The 20,275-nt window shown below is 32.7% G+C and overlaps 1 protein-coding gene across 4 annotated transcripts in view; it reads left to right on the top strand.

Annotated features, from left to right (window-relative positions):
- Positions 1-19,893, top strand: part of LOC114343578 (uncharacterized) — a 51,311-nt gene extending 31,418 nt beyond the window's left edge. For 2 of the 4 annotated variants that reach the window (XR_007696781.1, XR_007696780.1), the window contains 3 exons: positions 699-742; positions 19,534-19,657; positions 19,745-19,893. Coding sequence is in view for 1 of the 4 variants with exons in the window: in XM_050645475.1 (XP_050501432.1) it covers positions 699-703 (5 nt within the window). In the remaining 3 variants the exon portion in view is untranslated. The remainder of the gene's footprint in view (positions 1-698; positions 743-19,533; positions 19,658-19,744) is intronic. The other 2 variants (XR_007696779.1, XM_050645475.1) reach the window with 1 other exon arrangement.
- The last annotated feature ends 382 nt before the right edge of the window (positions 19,894-20,275 follow it).

Genomic DNA, 20,275 nt, shown 5'->3' with positions numbered 1-20,275 from the left:
ATACGCAATATTTCCAACTGTATTATTTATACCAATGAAATCGCAGGTCGCTACCGCTCCGATGTGTTCGCTTTCTACAGAAACCGAGATCGACATCGTGGTCGCTTAGATGTGTTCTCCGCTTAAGGCTATAACATTAAAGAAAATCATTTAAATCGGATGAGAGGCTCAGGAAATTCGAGACATCAAAAATGACCAATTTTTAAGATGGTGGTGCATTCATTTTTTAGAGTAGTGTATTTGAAATAGGAACATTTCCAAATTCGTTTATAGCTCTCTTGCTCATGAACTCACCGAGTTAAATCCAAATATTCGTAATTATTTTTATAAATATTCTTGAATACAAATTATTAAAGATAATTCGATGCGACTAAACGTTTTAATTTATATTTAATTTGTCCTTTGTCCTGATCAATATATTAGCAATATTAAAGTCAGTATAATGATTACCAACTCAATATATTTCTGCTCTAAATTGACCTGCAACGTTAATGTTTAGAGAATTTCATTTAGCGTTTTTCCAAAATTAAATCAAAAATTAAGTTCTCTATAACCGTACATGTGTTAGCTGGACTATACTTGTGTCTGTTTTATAGAATAGTATATCGTTTATGAACGAAAATAATTTAAATTACAATTTATGGTGACACAAGTGTAGTAGAAAATACAACATAAACTAATCATATTTTATTTTTTAGGTTAGGTTGAATTTGTTTGGAACGTCAAAGGAATTGTTATAGAAGTAAGTATGTTGACATAAAGGTATGTATCCATTACATTGGTGCTCTGTGCTCCGTGTAATTGCTTGAATGGATACGGCATGCACCCACTACATATACAGTGGGTGATCAAATTATTATGATCAGTCACAAAATTTTAAGTTTTTCAAATTTGTTCAAAAATTTTATAATAAAATCATATGCTGCTATACGATTAAGGTATGCCAATATATTAGGAGCGGCTAAAGATAATCGGCTCCCTAATTTGCGCGTGCGTGTCCTCAACTCCAACGTTGCCGTTTCCCAGATAGTTTGAAGGACAAATTACGTTGAGAAACAAGAAACGCGTCTAACTTCAATTGTATTTTGTATTTGTCACTGTCACATCTTTGATCGGATTATTGGATATTGGATTTATTTTTATATTTTGGATATTTGGATCTAAGTTGGTTATGTATGTCCTGTTTTATTCATTAAAAAGGATTCCTAAATAAAAGTTTATTCTCAGATACAGATTATGCATGGTTTGACCCAAATCAATATGAAACAAGGACATTATTGAAGCTATAAATATAATTTGTAAATAATTTTAAACTGTTAATTACAAGAATCACATAGACATTCTTTATAATTATTAATTTAGACATTTTTGTGTAGAAATAAATATTTTTAGTAAGTATAGATATATAAGATGTAATTTCAATTAATTTGAATGCACAAATATGCTTGTGAAATTGTGGAAAAGCTTAGGATTTGTTAAAATTCTGGATTAAAAAGTACAGTTCAATTCAACAGATATAACATAATATACCTATGGCATTAACAATATAAACAGGTTAATACAATAAAACAAAGGTTTTTGGAATTTTAATCCTTTATTATTTAGATATAGGGCCGGTACTTTATGTCCCGGTTAAACCGCCATTAGCTAACCGGGGTTTAATCAGGACAGAAATGTATGCATAACATAGACATAAACACAATTGTACTTATTATTATGATTAGGAGTGCGAAATTGGAAAACCAAGGTGAGGGATAGGAAGCTGATTCTGGAACAGGTCAAGACCCACCATGGGTTGCGGAGCCAATGATGATGAAATTATGATTATACATGATATTACAACACAAGAGGCCCAAAGAGGTACTTTTCTGTCCCGATTAGCTAACCGAGGTTTAACGGGGACATAAGTCCCATAATCTATAAAGTTTTGAGCCAAAAGTATGTATTACACTTTCATTTTCATGTCATCAGCATTTGTTTATTTAAACATACTGTCAAAAAAATTAATAAAAAAAACACCATAAAGCTAATTTTTCTATTATTATTTTTGTCCTTTAAAATAACTTCCTTGTTCATACATTTTTGCTAGTTGTGGAAGGCCTTTAAACAGAATGAGATATAAAATAAATTTTAAAGGATACTCAAAATCAAACACCAATATCATGTATTTATAAATTGCTAATAATAAAATACTTAAAATCAAATCAGTCACCAATATAATATACCTATTTATTTATAAATTTATTAACAAACTGCAGTCCAATAAAAATAAAATTATCAACATTATACTACATAACAATGATTTTCCTTTCATGTTCGAAGCATACACTACCAACATTCGTCGGAATATATTCTTTTTAGTATGTGTGTAGTAGAAGCATAGCATGTACTATAAAAACATTCTAAATTTCATATTTTTTGCATATACTTCGAAGAATATTCTCGGACCAAATATACTGAGCACATTCATGTATGTAGTTACTTAGAATATTCGTAAAAGTTTATTCTTGGAATAAACCTTTTAGGCTATTGATTATGTTCAAAATAAGAGAATTAAAAGGAACTACAACGTTAACGGGATTTTATTGTCTCATATCTGTCTCTAAATTAGAAAAAACCATGGAGTGCTACCATTGAAATGAGTGAGTTTTTGAGAAAGGGGTGAATTAGTCCCTAGTCACAGGGCGAATTAGGGTGAGTTCTATGCACTTTTGATATAAACACATCTACAGGAAAATTGTTCCAGGTTAAATTTACTATCCAAACATCACATTTTAAAGTCAAAAATATTTTTTTTTACAAAAATATATTCAAAATAAAAGCAAGAAAAAAACACGAAAGAAAGCAATTTTGTTTTTAGCCCCATAACTATTTTCCACAGGGATATAGGTATAGGCATTGCTTTAGCGAAAAATAACTTCCATCCTTCCTCTTTAAAATGAAGTTTGGTAAAATTCTCTAAGATTTATAGTTTCCGAAATAGGATTTTTTTAAGTTTGTCGCTCACAGCATTTTTGGGCAATTTTCCCCATTATTTCGCAAACATTGTTCTGTAACTATTTCGTGCGCATCTCTACGTATATGCAATAGTAGAAAGAGAAATTAATTACCTTTAAAATAGTCTATTGTATAAGGTTATTTATACAGCTCTTTCTAAGGAAGTTATGCTTTTTCAAATTTCTCATTATGACTTTTTTTCTTGTACGTTTAAGTATATACATTGTATATACAGCTTATTTTCTTTACTTTAAAATGGTGTATTGCAAAAAATTCTAGGACAATTCTTAAACACGATATCCGTAGGATATCCAAGAGTATCCGTAACTTGAGAAAAATTTTAAATTTTTTTTATTTTTTTCAATTAGAAAAATATGATTGCATATTATATCATAATTTTTTTTTCATAAAGTTAATAATAAAAAAGTTTTCCATAGGGTTCCAATCTTGTTTAAAAATAGTCCCAGAATTTTTTACGATACACCATTTTAAAGTAAATAAAATAAGCTTTCTTTTTTATTAGACAATAATATACCTACCAATTATATACCTACATATACAATAAAAAAAGTTATAATGAGAAATTTAAAAATAATCGTAAAATATATCAAAAATCATTAAAAGTATAAAACTTTTTAAAGGTAATTGACCTTTTTTCCTATTAAATGTAACATTGCATATACCTAAAGCTACGTAGAAAAAAGTTACAGAACAATGTTTGAGAAGTAACAAGGAAAATGGGCCAAAATCGCTGTGAGTGGCGAACTTTGAAAAATCATATTTTGGAAATCATAAATCATAGAGACTTCTACTAAATGTCATTTTAAAGAGTAAGGATTGAAGTTTTTTTTCTTGCTTTTCTTTTGAATATATTTTTGTAAAAAAAAATATTTTTAACTTTAAAATGTAATGTTTCGATAGTAAATTTAACCTGGAACAATTTTCCTGCAGATGTGTTTGTACCAAAAGTGCATAGAACTCACCCTAATTCGTCCTGTGCCTAAGGATTAATTCACCCCTTTCTCAAAAACTCACCCCTTTAAATGGTAGCACTCCGCGGGTTTTTCATATTTAAAAGTCCATTGACTATATGAAACAATAAAACCCCGTTAACGTTGTAGTTCCTTTCTAAAATACATAATCAATAGTCTATTTATCGAATATTGAATATCGAATCTACCAAGAACATGAAATTGTTATGTGGGAACCATTTAGGCTTGAGTTAAATGGAGAATAATCTTTTAAAACAAACACACAAACACAACATTTAGTTACACTAGATTTGCTCCTGGTTGAAAATGTAGGTACTGCCACAGCTTGTTGGATTAAATAACAGCATCCTCGTTTTCCAGTATTTCAATGTTTTCTCTATTAACAACTGCAATATTATGTAAAAGTATACAAGCTGATATTATTCTTCAAACAAAAGGTAACTTGCATCTCATTTCACATACTAATATGGGGAATCTTTTCTGCATAAAATACCAAATATTCTTTCTATAACAATTCTTGAGGCAATTTGTGATTGATTATACAGCACTTCAACTACTGTCTGACTGAAGATTCTGCAATGGTGTCATTTTATATACCCATAATATGCAAAAGTATTTAAAAACTTCTAAACCTAAAATAGCACTTCCATATTGTATGATGGTTATGTTGTTCTTTAACTGACAAAATAATTAAATTCAACGTTTTACTCTTTTCAATGATCTTATATTTTCTTAATACTCTTTTACAGGTAAAACCTTAGACAACTAGTCTAAGGGTAAAACAAAATAGAATTTTATTTTTATAGGTTATTTTTATATTTACATTACAAAAATATGATGTCATTTGTCAAAATAAAAGATTCCTAGCATTTTGAATTTCCCGGCGATGTCAATGTGTAAACAACATGACAACGTTGTAAATATTTTGACGCATGCGCAAAGTAGGGAGCCGCACTGTATCTTTAGGCGCTCCTCAATATATTTTGTCACTAATAACCTTACTTTTTTGACGTTTACAGCTCTAGAACTGTCATTTGTGTCAAATTACGTGACAACATACACATTGTGGTGAATTTACGCTTGGAGTTTACAACTGAATTTATATGTTTTTGTATTGTTTTTGAAAGATTAGTATCGGTGTATCTTTCTAGTATGTTTTATTAATGTATTAGTGGTGATTGTGAGTGAAAAAAAAAACTATCAGTTTAAAGACATTTTCAAAACATTTCGATTTTTAAGAAGAAAATCATAATGGATAAGGCTAAAGACGTCCCGGTGTCTAAAATGGTGGAGATAAAGACCCTTTTCTGGAATACAAAGCTTTCCCAACGTGATATAGCTCAACAATGCCCAGTAGCGCAAGCAACAGTGAGCAAGGTCAAGAAAAAAAAATTGATACCAAACAAACCTTGACTCACCACCGTGCCCAAAAATGTGGTCGAAAGCGTGTCACTACACCCAGAGACGAGAGAAAAATGAGGGATATCTTCGTAAACAATAGAAAGAAGCCAAGAAGAATCCTCACAGGACTTACTCGTGAAGCTGGGATGCCAGTTTCTGACATGACAGTCCGCAGAAGGCTTGCTGAGCAAGGTTTCAAATCATGTCGCCCTGCCAAGAAACCAAAGTTGACCATCGCAATGATAAAAAGAAATTTTAATGGGCCAAAGAACACCAACATTGGACAATTGAGGATTGGAATAAGATAAATTACGTCACTACTAAAGTTTAAATCCCTATAACCACTGTTTTTATTCTAAAAAAATATCTTAGTTTTTTTTAGATAGTTTTTTTTATTCACAGTTTGTTTCTCCGATACAGTGGAGATACTCATGGATAAGTCGGCCTTCGTCCGAAGGCGGGTGGGTGAAAAATATTACAAGGATTGCATAGTGGAGCGAGTAAAGCATCCTCTCAAGATCATGGTATGGTATGTGATCAGCAGCAAGGGCACAGGGAGGCTGTACATTGTGAATGGAATGATGAATCAACATCAGTATATTGAAGTTCTGGAAAGAAAGCTCATGCCACAAATCAAAGACTGGTTTGGAGAAAGCTCATGCCACGAATCGGAGGATTTTACCTTTATGCATGATTCAGCACCGTGCCATAAGGCAAAAAAGTAACATCGTACCTGGAAAAAAAGAAAATTAAAGTACTGAACTGCCCAGGTAATTCCCCAGACCTCAACCCGATCGAAAATCTATGGGAGCTCATGAAGAGGGGGATTGCCCAGGAAACTGTCACAAATAAACAGCAGTTAATTGAGAGCCTCATTGCCACCTGGCACAGAGCCGATAAAATAAAAGAAGACTGCCTGAGAAACATTCAAAGCATACCAAGGAAGATCAAAGCTGTCATCGAAGCTAAAGGAGGTCACACAAAATATTAAAAAAAATTGATATTTAAGGTCAAAGAAAAAAATATTTTAAAATTTTGTAAAAGAACGTGTTTAGGATCTATTTTTATATTATATTCACATCATTAGACGCTTATATGCAGATTTATTCTTTATTAAACACCAAAATACAAAGTATTTTAAAGTGATCATAATAATTTGATCACCCACTGTAAACCGCCACTGATTGGACCGCCCAGCGGGAGCACCAATGTATCCACTATGTGGAGCAGCTACACGGAACACCAATGTAATGGATACGTGCCTTAACATTTTTCATGAAGAGGTGCGAGAAATTCCCTCCCTCTGACTCCCTCTATAACGAGAATTGAGGCGTTGAGAACCAGAGCAGACCATCCCACAAAATCTTAAAATGCATCAGTACGTGTTTTCAGTAGCAGAAAGCCTATTTATCAAAGTCTAAGTGGACTAAGTGAGCTACTACTATTCTATAATAGATGCCGCTACTAAAAAGTTTGGTCTAGTCGGTCTATTTTAATAATTTGTCAATGTCATACTGGATTATGTGGCTTAGTCCACTCTGGCAGATAGTTCAATTATTGTTTACTGTGGGTTGGTTCGATATAAATTATAGGTGTTTTGTGTAGGTATTAATATTTTGACTATTTAGTAGCATTTCATAGTTTAATTTGAAAAGTATGGCATTACCTAGTTTTGTTCGTATGTATCTGTAGACGCCCATGGTAGGCTTCTGCAAAACTTGCGATTCTTTAGGAAATAAAATGAAATATGAAGTAGATCAAACAAAACTGAAGGAATTAGCCTTGAAACTAGAACTTCACCAGAGCAAAGCTCAACAACTTCGAGATGCTATGAATCAGGTTGCAAAAATTCCATCAAAGATGTTACAGTTATCGCCTTTGATCTTATGAAAACCCTACCTACACCCGTCATCTCTACCGGTATAAGAGGCAATTATGGACATTCCGTCTCTAGGGATGGATGGACAATGAAGACACCATGTTTATATGGTATGCATCGATTGCATCTTTTGGAACCCAATAAATGGGATCATGCCTGATATACGGTCTGGATCCCGCATATGAAAAAAAAGTTGATTAATAGCAAGCTGAAAATTTGTTAATAGCTTAACGGTGTCTAGTCGGATAAACTTTGATATATGGGAACAATGAAACAGGGGCAGTTTTAATTGTGGAACAGGTTAAAAATTTGGAACGGTCAGACCACGAAAACGGCACATTTATTTTGTCCGACAGAACAGACTTAAACTCTCCGAACAGAGATTAAACTCACATGCAAAAATCAGACTGCTATTTATCACCTGTCATTTGACATATTCTACATGTTCCACTCATTAAAACGCCCATTTGGTGATAAATAGCAGTCTGATTTTTGCATGAGAGTTTAATCTCTGTTCGGAGAGTTTAAGTTTGTTCTGTCGGACAAAACACATGTGCCGTTTTCGTGGTCTGACCGTTCCAAATTTTTAACCTGTTCCACAATTAAAACTTCCCCTGTTCCAGTGTTCCCATATATCAAAGTTTGTCCGACTAGACATCCTTAAGCTATTAACAAATTTTCAGCTTGCTATTAATCAACTTTTTTTTCATACGTGGGATCCAGACCTATATATTAAAAATGCATAATGTAAAAACCAAAAACGGTATAATGTATTCTGATGGCTGCAGAGGCCAGAGCAGGAATATTAAAATGACTTTAATTTGCAACTATATTGTTCATTCTCAAGAATTTGCGGTAGAAGTTCAATATAATTTTTTGGTTAGCGGCATTCTTTTCTCTCGTGCGATAGGGACTTCGGTCTTATTGAAAAAAAAAATAAAAAAATCTTTCCTAATATTTATGTTCCCATATAACAGGCTTAATGTCATTTTAGGAGCAAAGAAAAAAAAATCCAGTTATAATAGCCCTAAGGGAAAAAGAAAACTTTACCGTCGGTTTAGAAAAACATATTACAAACAAAAAGATAAGTTTAGAATCCTCAAAAGTAGAATGGCTAAAAATGCATTGTAATAAAAACAGAAGACCCATTTGTTGTATATTTTAAATATGGCATCAATGAGGTTCATGCTGTACAAAAATTTAGTATTCAGAAAAGAAATGTGTTAATGGAAGATTTCCAAAGACCATTACCTCCATTGTACCCAAATGGGAATTGTATAACCGACGCCAAAAAGAAAGATATTTTACAGTTAATTGAATTTATTCCACGTATCCTATCATAACTTCTTTCAGTCTTTAAAATGTTCATTAGAAGCGCACGATGAAAATCCCATAGTTGATAAAAATTTTGAATAAAGTTTTCAATATTTAACAAATTATGATTTTTTAAGTTAATCTATGCCATAAAATGTTTATTTTGTAAAAAAATGATATTGAAATTAAAATATTTGTCTTATTTGGTTTTGGTCCACTACGGAAAAACAAAAACTTTTATCAAAGCCAGAGTGGATCAAGCCACAAAAACTTCTTCTTTAGTGCAAATTGTGATATATTTTTAGTGTTGTAGCAAAATTTTACCTTATGATTTTACCAAAAATTAAGCGTTCTTAAAATGATTTTACCAGCATTAAAAAAAATATGAAAAATCAAACATTTTTTAAACGCATTTATATTCAATGAAGTTATTATGTGGATGGTTCTGGTTCTTAATGCCTCAATTGAAATGACAGACCAATTACCTCATTATAAGCCGATCTCGTTATATCAGACAACAATATTGTGCATATGAATGTGTAGTTTTCTAAAACATTAACTTCCTATAATGAGGCTGTTCCGAGCAATATAAAATACTTAATATTGTTTGAATGGCGCTTTTGAAAGGTTTAGTGGGTAAACAGGAAGAAGTTGACAGGTGGTGGAGTTTATTACATCACTGGCCTCTATAAGCACACAGATTTTAGGCATTTTATATACAGGCAGCTGAGGTATTTATTTATAGCCAAAAACAGGTAAAGAAAAATGTAATGAGTGAAATGAATGTCGAGTTTCGGTGAGTTTTGATTCAGATCAGTCTTCATGCGAAGCCACTTTGATAAGGGGTAGACCCCGAAACATGGTGTCGGAGTATGGCAAGAGACTCACTTTGAATCAAAACGTGACCGTTTATTTTCATTTAAAGAAAAATGTGCTTCGATCTCATTTTCCCTCGTTATAACCAAATATGCCTCGTTCGAGGTGTTACAGTTCAATAGGAATTTCATGGGACACCTAGTGTACCTTGTTATAAGCGAAATCTTGTAATACCAGTGTTCATTATAGAGAGAATATACTGTATTATACAGTAATAGCCAAAAGTCCTCTCGTATCGTTTAAACGGCTATACTTATAATAGTGTTTATAGGGAAGAAGTAAATGGATGTAGACTTGTCAACTAGACTCAACAGTGACATAATAGTCATCGATGGCGTAACAGGGCCACTGTGGCCAATAATTTTTAAATGAGACCTTGTAAGTGATATCTCGTTTGAAAGTTATTAAAAATACCTATTCAGTCATACTCATTTTGTTTGGGTTTAGCTGATTTTGATGAATACATTAGAAAATTATAGTTGCATTTAATTAATAAATATTCAAACGTCCGTATTGGAATATGTTTTTGTAATGTTCATATAAACCACCCTTTAGGTTGTTATTTAAAATGTATATAAAAAAAATAAGTAGGTAGTTGTTGATAAAAAAGTTGATGTAGTTGTTGAATAAAAAAAAGCAGTTTTTATGAAAAGTCAAATCTCTAGTTCTTTCTTAAATTAAATATATAAAATCTAATAGGTTATGTGGCCCCAGATCATACTTAACTACTGCATATATTTAGTTTAAAGTATCGGTGTGTCCGAAAAAGCAAGGAAGTATATTTAAAGACTTTGCAGGTGTGTCCGAAGTATAAGGGTTTGAAAGAAAGAACTAGACCCAGTGAAAGAAAGAACTAGAGTGGCGTGTGTCGCCGGAAATTTGAAGCAAAAAAAAAAAAATGGGTGATAAAATAGATATATCCACAGTTGGTAAATTTGATGGAGTTAACTTTCAACAGTGGAAGTTCCAACTGAAATGTGCCTTAAGGGCCAAAGGTATATATGGAGTTATTGATGGCTCGTTAATCAAACCAAAAGTAGCAGGAGACGAATTACAGGCATGGTTTAAAAAGGATGCCCAGGCTATGTTCACTTTAACATCTGCAGTGAGTTTAAATCAGATTACTTTAATTGAAAGTTGTAATACTGCTAAAGAGATTATGGAGACCTTTGAGTCTATTTATGAGCAGAAATCAGAATCAAATAAAATGATGTTGCATGAACGGTTTCATCAATATAAGATGAGTAGCCTAGATACTATCGCTCAACATATAGCAAAAGTGCAGAATCTTGCTAAGCAAATTAAAGAAGCAGGTGATGATGTGAGTGATATTGCTATTATGACAAAAATACTCAGTACATTGCCCCAAAAGTACAGAAATGTTAGACAGGCATGGTTGTCCGTAGACAGTGCTAAACAAACTATTGGTAACCTTACCGCAAGACTGTTAGATGAAGAAATGAACTTAACTGCATATGAAGAGACAGAACAAGCACTGGCAACAATGTCATTCAAAGGAAAATATGATCAGAAAGGTCAAGAAAGGGGTGTAATATGTTTTGGATGTAGAAAGCGGGGGCACATTGTCAAATTTCGCAGAGAGAAAAAGAATGAACAAGAAAACAGTAGTAGCAGGTCATATAGAAGTCATAATCGAGGTAGAGGTGGCTTTAGTAACTACAGAAAAGGTTATAAAAAGAATGACAGAGCACAAGTTGGCAACTCTACAGAAAATCAGCATGGTGGTTCTTCGAGTAGCGCATATTATAATGTTAATAATGAGAGTGCATTCAACATAGAAGAAAAACAGCTAGAAAAAGTGGATACAAGTGATGATTGGATTATGGACAGTGGTGCATCAGCACATATGTGTTACAGGGAAGAATATTTTTTTAATATTGACAGAACTTTTACATCACAGGTATCACTTGGCAATAATCAAACACTACCAGTACAAGGTAAGGGAACTATTAAAATAGAGAAGTTGATCAATGGACAATGGTTTAAATCCACTATAAATGATGTGCTATATATCCCACAGTTGAGAAAGAATTTATTTTCGGAAGGTGTTTTGACAAACAAAGGTATGAGTGTAATTAAGATTAACAATGAAGCCAAAGTATATGAAAATGAGAATCTAGCAGCAGTTGGTATAAAGGATAGAAACAACACATATAAAATGATGTTTCGCACAATAATATATAATGCATGTGTGACTACAGTAGATGATTTAAAGATATGGCATGAAAGATTGGGACATGTTAATAAGAAATATTTAGAAGAAATGGTAAAAATGAAGTTAATCAAAGGTGTTACAGAAAAGAAACAAGATTTTGTGTGTGAAGGTTGTTTGATGGGAAAGCAACATAAGAAGACTTTTAAAGAGAGACCACACACTAAGTTACCTCCTGGAAAAAGCATATTCAGTGATATTTGTGGACCTATGCAAACTGAATCTATGCAAGGAGCACGTTACTTTGTAACATTCTAAGATGAGTACACCGGGTATAGAGTAGCATATTTTATTCGACATAAAGCAGATGTACTAGATTGTTTCAAAGTATATAATAGAAAAATTAAGGCAAAGTATGGCTATTCTGTTGAAAAACTGCATACAGATAATGGTACTGAGTATACAAATAATGCTTTCAAAGAGTATTTAGAACAAGAAGGTATAGAGTCAGAAACCACAGCACCATACACTCCAGAGCAAAATGGCAGATCTGAGCGAGACAACAGATTAATTGTAGAAATGGTTCGATGTATGTTATACCAATCTGGAGTAGATAAGAGGCTATGGGCAGAGGCAGTTAATACTGCTATCTACATTTGCAACAGAATTACAAGCAAACAGACACCAGGTTCTACAGCTTATGAACAGTGGACAGGGCAGAAACCTGTATTTGACCACATGAAAGTGTTTGGGTGTGATGCATATGTACATATTCCTGACCAGAAAAGAAGGAAACTAGATGCAAAGAGTGAGAAGGTTATATTTGTTGGATATGACAAAAACTCCACAAATTATAGATTATTCAACCCAACAACACAGAAAATAGTGATATCTAGAATGAGTTTTTCAATGAGAAAATGTACAGTGCAAAGAAAAACAATGTGATCAAGATAGCAGCTGAAGATGATGTGACAATTTTTGAAATACAAGAAAATGAACTTGAAGAGAGACAAGAAGAACAAATAAATATTAATAATGAAATAGAAGTTTTACAAGATGTTGACAATATACCCAACTTGAGACCACAACGAAATAGACGTTTACCAGCCATATTAAATGATTTTGAGGTAAATTTTACTGAAATTGATATACCACAAAGGTATGAAGAGTAGTGACAAATAAAAATGGAAAACTGCCATAAATGAAGAGTTTGATGCACTAGTGAAAAATGAAACACGGACTATGGTTAAGAAGCCAGACATGAAGTTCGATATACAAACTGCATTTTTATATGGACATCTTGACGAAGACATTTTTATGTCACCACCTCAGGAGCTAAAGTGTGAACCCGGACTAGTGTGCAAGTTAAAGTCGTTGTACGGTTTAAAACAATCACCACAGTGTTGGAATCGAAAATTCTACTTGTTCTTGGCTAACTACGGTTTTCAAAAATCATTGTTATTTTCTGAGAAAAAGTTAGCAATAGAGACAGTTTTGTGCACGTTAAAAGACTCTTTTAAAGTGACAGTGACGGTTGGGAACTATTTCGTCGGACTAGAAATTACAAGAAACTTAGAGACTGGTACAATGTTAAGTCAAGCAAGTTATACAAAACTAATAATAGATAGATTTGGTCAACAAAATGCAAATCCGGTAAGTACACCAGAAGATGTAAGTGCTGACTTAACAGGTGAGTCAAATAAGAGGACATTAGAAAATGAAATGCCATGTAGACAGGGAATAGGTTCATTAATGTGTTTGGTCGTGGAGTCAAGACCTGACATTGCACATGCGGTGGGAGTAGTCAGCCGCTATACAAACATTTATTATAAAAAAAAATACAATGAAGTTAACATGCATGGATACAGTGATGCAGATTATGCAGGTAATATAGAAACTCGTCGTTCCACCACTAACTATGTTTTGGACACTGGACAAGCAAGAGATAGACACTCAAGAGTGCAATAAAGTAGACATTTGTTATATTTTTTTATTTAAATGGTTTGTTTATGGGTTGAACAACTTAACAAAAAGGTGGGAGTATTGGAATATGTTTTTGTAATGTTCATATAAACCACCCTTTAGGTTGTTATTTAAAATGTATATAAAAAAAATAAGTAGGTAGTTGTTGATAAAAAAGTTGATGTAGTTGTTGAATAAAAAAAAGCAGTTTTTATGAAAAGTCAAATCTCTAGTTCTTTCTTAAATTAAATATATAAAATCTAATAGTCCGCCTCTGGTTATTTGTCAAAAAAGTTGACGGTTTTCAATTTTCTTGTTGTTTTTACTTTGCTGTGTTGCTGCAAAAACAAGCAAAGTAAAAACAACTATACCTGTTTTTAAACCAGGAGGAGTAAACTCAAAAGACAGATTCACACCCAATAATGTCATTAGAAAAATCGCCAAATACATCTTTTTTGGCTGGTCATATCAGCCTTCGACAGTAATCCATAAATATTACATTTTACTAATACGTCGCTAATGAGTTCTAAAAACAACTGTTTTTTTATATAAAAGCAGCATAAAAATCTAAAAATTAAAGGAATAACGCAGAAAACACAAAAAATCGCCGATATAACAATTAACCTATAAAATACCAATAGTGGAATAAAACTAGCCTGAAATTGGACTAATTTCAAACAAGCATTAAGACGCGGTAAATTTGAATTACTCCTCTTAATTTAAAAACAGGGTATAGAGAACTGAATAACGTTTAGAATCTTTATTATGTAATTAAATTTGAAACTATAATTTTAGTATTGGAATTTATTCATCAAATGAGCAAATTCATGTTCGGTGCCCATCTTGAACAATCTCCACTTGGCTGGTACCACATACTTAAATCGTTCATTTAGTAACCCAGTACTACTAACGACACTCATGCGTTGTCGGTACCCTCGGTGAAACCGTCGTGACGACACACGAAAGTGTTACAAACAAAATTAGTATGATTAAATAAGTATTTTCAATATATTTTAAATGAGCCATATTACTTGCCATAAGGTCCCATTTAAAATATCAGTCACGGTGGCCTCATGCCCAGATGGATGACGTCACTAGTATCTATATATACAAAAAAGTTTGCGGCATACGAAATAACGAATTTATTCCTTTCATTTGCACCATACTGTATAATTGTATAAGGTCATTTTACACTATTATTTTCGCAAGTGTTGAAAGGTTTTCCTTAAATACACTCACCGGCACAAAATGCAGCCACTAAAAATTTTTGATAAAGTTTAATAATCTATAACTTTATTATTTGTACTCCGATTTTCAAGATTCTTGCATCAGTTTGTAGGTACATTAGTCCTGTCGCCAGGGGGGTACAACGGCCTCGTTAATTCAGATGGACTTACTCAAGTTTTTTTTATGTATTTTGACCCGTAGAACACGAATTTTTTGGGTAACAGTTGATCCGGATGTCGATAAGATTGTTATAGACCAAGAACTTGAGGAATCAAATAACAGCGATTTTTGGCAAAACAAAACAATATTTTGTATTTTTTGGGCCATTTTAAGTAAAAAATATTTCTACAAGTTTTTTCGTTAGTCCTGTCGCCAGGGGGGGTACAACGGCCTCGTTAATTCAGATGGACTTACCCAAATTTTTTTTATGTATTTTGACCCGTAGAACACGAATTTTTTGGGTAACAGTTGATCCGGATGTCGATAAGATTGTTATAGACCAAGAACTTGAGGAATCAAATAACAGCGATTTTTGGCAAAACAAAACAATATTTTGTATTTTTTGGGTCATTTTAAGCAAAAAATATTTCTACAAGTTTTTTAGTAGGATGCACAGTTTTCGAGATAAACGCGGTTGAACTTTCAAAAAATCGAAAAACTGCAATTTTTAAACCCGAATAACTTTTGATTAAAAAATAAAATAGCAATTCTGCTTAGCGCCTTTGAAAGTTCAAGTCAAATTATGTCGGTTTTGATTATTTGCATTGCTAAAAATTTATTGTGGTATTGCTAAACAAAGCTACAAACAACTAGTGCGTGAGTGATGTTTCTATGATTTCTCATTTAAAATCGAACGAGTAGGTAGAATAGGTACTAGTGCAATCAAGACTATTTCTACGTTACATGCGTTAAAACGCATGTAAAAGCACGGGAAACCCTACGTGTTTATAGCTTTGTTAAACAATAAAAAAATAAATTTTTACCAATGCAAATAATCAAAACCGATATAATTTGACTTAAACTTTCAAATGCGGTAAGCAGACTTGCTATTTTATTTTTTAATCAAAAGTTATTCGGGTTCAAAAATTGCAATTTTTCGATTTTTTTAAAGTTCAACCGCGTTTATCTCGAAAACTGTGCATCCTACGAAAAAACTTGTAGAAATATTTTTTACTTAAAATGGCCCAAAAAATACAAAATATTGTTTTGTTTTGCCAAAAATCGCTGTTATTTGATTCCTCAAGTTCTTGGTCTATAACAATCTTATCGACATCCGGATCAACTGTTACCCAAAAAATTCGTGTTCTACGGGTCAAAATACATAAAAAAAACTTGAGTAAGTCCATCTGAATTAACGAGGCCGTTGTACCCCCCCTGGCGACAGGACTACGTAGGATGCACAGTTTTCGAGATAAACGCGGTTGAACTTTAAAAAAATCGAAAAATTGCAATTTCTGAACCCGAATAACTTTTGATTAAAAAATAAAATAGCAAGTCTGCTTACCGCATTTGAAAGTTTAAGTCAAATTATATCGGTTTTGATTATTTGCATTGGTAAAAATTTATTTTTTTATTGTTTAACAAAGCTATAAACACGTAGGGTTTCCCGTGCTTTTACATGCGTTTTACCGCATGTAACGTAGAAATAGTCTTGATTGCACTAGTACCTATTCTACCTACTCGTTCGATTTTAAATGAGAAATCATAGAAACATCACTCACGCACTAGTAGCTTTGTTTAACAATAACACAATAAATTTTTAGCAATGCAAATAATCAAAACCGACATAATTTGACTTGAACTTTCAAAGGCGCTAAGCAGAATTGCTATTTTATTTTTTAATCAAAAGTTATTCGGGTTTAAAAATTGCAGTTTTTCGATTTTTTGAAAGTTCAACCGCGTTTATCTCGAAAACTGTGCATCCTACTAAAAAACTTGTAGAAATATTTTTTGCTTAAAATGACCCAAAAAATACAAAATATTGTTTTGTTTTGCCAAAAATCGCTGTTATTTGATTCCTCAAGTTCTTGGTCTATAACAATCTTATCGACATCCGGATCAACTGTTACCCAAAAAATTCGTGTTCTACGGGTCAAAATACATAAAAAAAACTTGGGTAAGTCCATCTGAATTAACGAGGCCGTTGTACCCCCCCTGGCGACAGGACTACATGTATTGATATCGTTTGTTATCATTCCGGTAACAAAAAATTGCTTACATGGCATTATACGGGGTTGAATGGAAGCGTTGTATTTTCTCCTAACTTTAACAAATTTTGTGGAAAAATTGAAGAGGTGATTTTGTTTCATGGTAGTGTCATATCCCAGAGGCATTACTAATATTTTGTTTTTTGAATTATCCGAATATCTCTTGTTATAAAAGCTGTACAATTTTTTGTAAATAAAAACACTAATTTACTCAACATAAATATCGTGAATAGAGGTTGGATTGATAAGATTTGAATAGCCCGCATGCAGCACAGATCTCGATCCTATTGAGAATTTATGGGATGAATTAAAAATAGCTATTCGCCGTCATCCTAGGCCTCCAGAAAATTTGATACAGTTATGGCCCTGGTAGAGAAATAGCCGGGCTATTCCCCAGACACTGATAACACATATTTTTTCGATGCCAAACAGATTACGAGTAGTCGTTACTGCGAGAGATGGACATACCCGCTATTGAATTGTTTGATTGTTAATTTTAGCGCGTTTGATATGTTTAAACCTTCAAAGCAGTGTTTTTATGATTTACAGCTTTTACAAGAAAAGAGATACAGTCAAACCTGCCATATCCGGATCAATGTGGCGACAGACCGATCCAGATATCAAGACCGCTACTTCTTTTACAGTCTCTGAAACGTTTTCTCCTTCATACATTCCGGTAATCAACGCCGTCAATAACTTTCGTCGATAGACACGTTTTATATATTCTATAATACATTATTTCGCCATCTTTTAGTTCTTTTTTTAGTGCGTTGTCCAACAGCAGGATTGCCTTTCTCGGTAGATCCGGACGGCGCAGAACTGTCCGAATATGGGGAGGTCCGGATATGGCAGGTTGTACTGTATTCGAATGATTCAAAAAAACATAATTTTAGGGATACATACATCCAAGATAATACAAAAGGACTATGAAACAAAATCAGCCCTCCAATTTTCTCAGATTTTTTAAAATTGGGAGAAACACATACATGGGTCTTTCTGTCTGCTATTGATAAAGGTCCGTGGAAAGACAAATGCTGAACATTAAACTATCAGACAGGAAAAGAAACGAATGGATCCGTAACAAAAGTAAAAGATGTCTCAACCCAAGTAGCAAAGCTTAAATGGAAGTTCGCTGGACACACCCTACGACAGAAGGATAAAAGATGGACTAAGTCCCGGTATTTTCACCCCCGAATAAATATTTATCTGGCAGATTACATGTAAATCTGTCAGATAAACTTCCCGATAACTAGTTATTCGGAGGTGAAAAGACCTGGTCTAAGACGATTACATTGGAGACGGTGGAACTACAAACGAAAAAAGGGGAAGGCCACAGATGCGATTGTCAGATGACCTGAAGAAATACATGGGGTCAAAATGGATGCAAATTGCTTAAGATAGAGAGGCATGGAAGAAGGAAGAGGAGGGCTATATCCAGTCCAAGGACGGATGTTTAGGGCCGATTATATAGATAGATAGGAGAAAATACAACGCTTCCATTCACCCCTGTATAATGCCATCTAAGCAAAAGAATTTTGTTACCGGAATAATAGCAAACGACATCAATACACCTGGTTCCAAAAAAAAACTGATACGACTCTTGACGCGTATTTTGTAGAAAATTGAGCAGTGTATTTTGAAGGATAAATACTTAATATTTACATACTGTCAATGTCACTGCCAAATCTTAAAATTTGTCAGATAGCTTATTCTGTTCCACGGTTATTAGACTTTATTATTAATCTTTATTATTAATACTTTCTCCGCAACTGAGGGTATCTTATCAACTGTATTGTTTTTAAACAATAGATGATAAAATAAAAATATTGACAGTTCAAAAATGTGAACATTATTGCATTGTGTGTGGCCTAAGTTTGGGCTGAAAACTGAAATGTATTACATTTTTACAAAATTTTGGAATGTTTAATTACGTAGACCAATTTTAACAGTTGTTTTCAATACAGATTTGAATCATCTACAAATAGTTTCTAATGTCTTTTGATGTCAAATAATTAGGGAAGCTGGAATTCAACAGTTTAGAATTTTACATTGAGTTAATGCAAAATTGTGACGCATATCAAAATTCTCAATGTATTTTAATTGTATTCATTTTTTTTTGAATCCTGAGAAAGCTAATAAATATTTTTGAAAAATTTAAACTCAGAATGAAAGACTACATTATTACCGAGGGCTGAAAGTCCCTGAAAACTTCTATAATGTTTATTTTAATAAGTTACAGGGCTGAAAATAAAAAAATTGTGATATTTAATTTCAAATATTTCATTCAATAGAAACTGCTTGTTTATTCTAAGGGGCTTTCCGCCCTCGGTAATAATGTAATCTTTCATCCTGCGTTTAAATTTTTCTAAAATACTTATTAGTTTTTTCATGAATCAGTTGTTTGTTGTTTGTTTATTTTATTATTTGTCTGTCATAATAAATATAATGTCAGATCAATCAAATACACTGCTCAACATGATGAAATCTTACTAAGAGTCGTATCAGTTTTTTTAGGAACCGGCTGTACATACAAACTGATGCAAGAATCTTGAAAATCGAGGTACAAATAATAAAGTTATAAATATTGTCAAACATAATCAAAAATTTTGAGTGGTGGAATTTTGTGCCGGTGAGTGTATTTGCAAGAGTAATTTAAAATAATAATTATAATTATTGTCGCGTTCATGTGTTTAATATAAATGTTTATATTTTCTAGATGGAACTAATAGTATGAAGATGCGAAAATAAAGGAGAGCATTTAATGGCTGTTTCAGGAAGATTTGAACTTCAAGATGGGACAGACATGAGATAGAGAAAAATTATTTGTTTTAAAAGAGAGAAAAAAAAATAAAGATTTAAAGGATACATTTTTGTTTTATTTAATTTAACACGTTCGGTGCTCCATGACGCATAAGTGGCATCAGTAGTGCTGTGTTACTAAATAAACGATTTAAGTATGGTACGTTTAGCAGTAAATGGTTGACTTCAATGGTCAATACTGGTACTTCAATAGTATAAAAGGCCCGGTTTCAGGTAAAATTTAAATCTGTTTGAATGTTTGTTTTTCTATAATCTTAGCAATTAAAATAGATTTAATTTATTTTAAAACTCATTTGAAAACATTAATTTCGGGTATATAAGGCAAAGCAAAATATTTTACATCCGTTTTTTTTTGTTTTTGTTGTAGTTATTGTAAATTTGTGGATTCTTTGCTTTATTATAGGAATACCGTCTAGTCAGTGTTAAT

Source organism: Diabrotica virgifera, chromosome 3 (assembly GCF_917563875.1).
Source record: "Diabrotica virgifera virgifera chromosome 3, PGI_DIABVI_V3a".
Lineage (NCBI taxonomy): Eukaryota > Metazoa > Arthropoda > Insecta > Coleoptera > Chrysomelidae > Diabrotica > Diabrotica virgifera.
The sequence above is the reverse complement of the archived record's forward strand: the minus strand, read 5'-3'. Positions and strand labels throughout refer to the sequence as shown.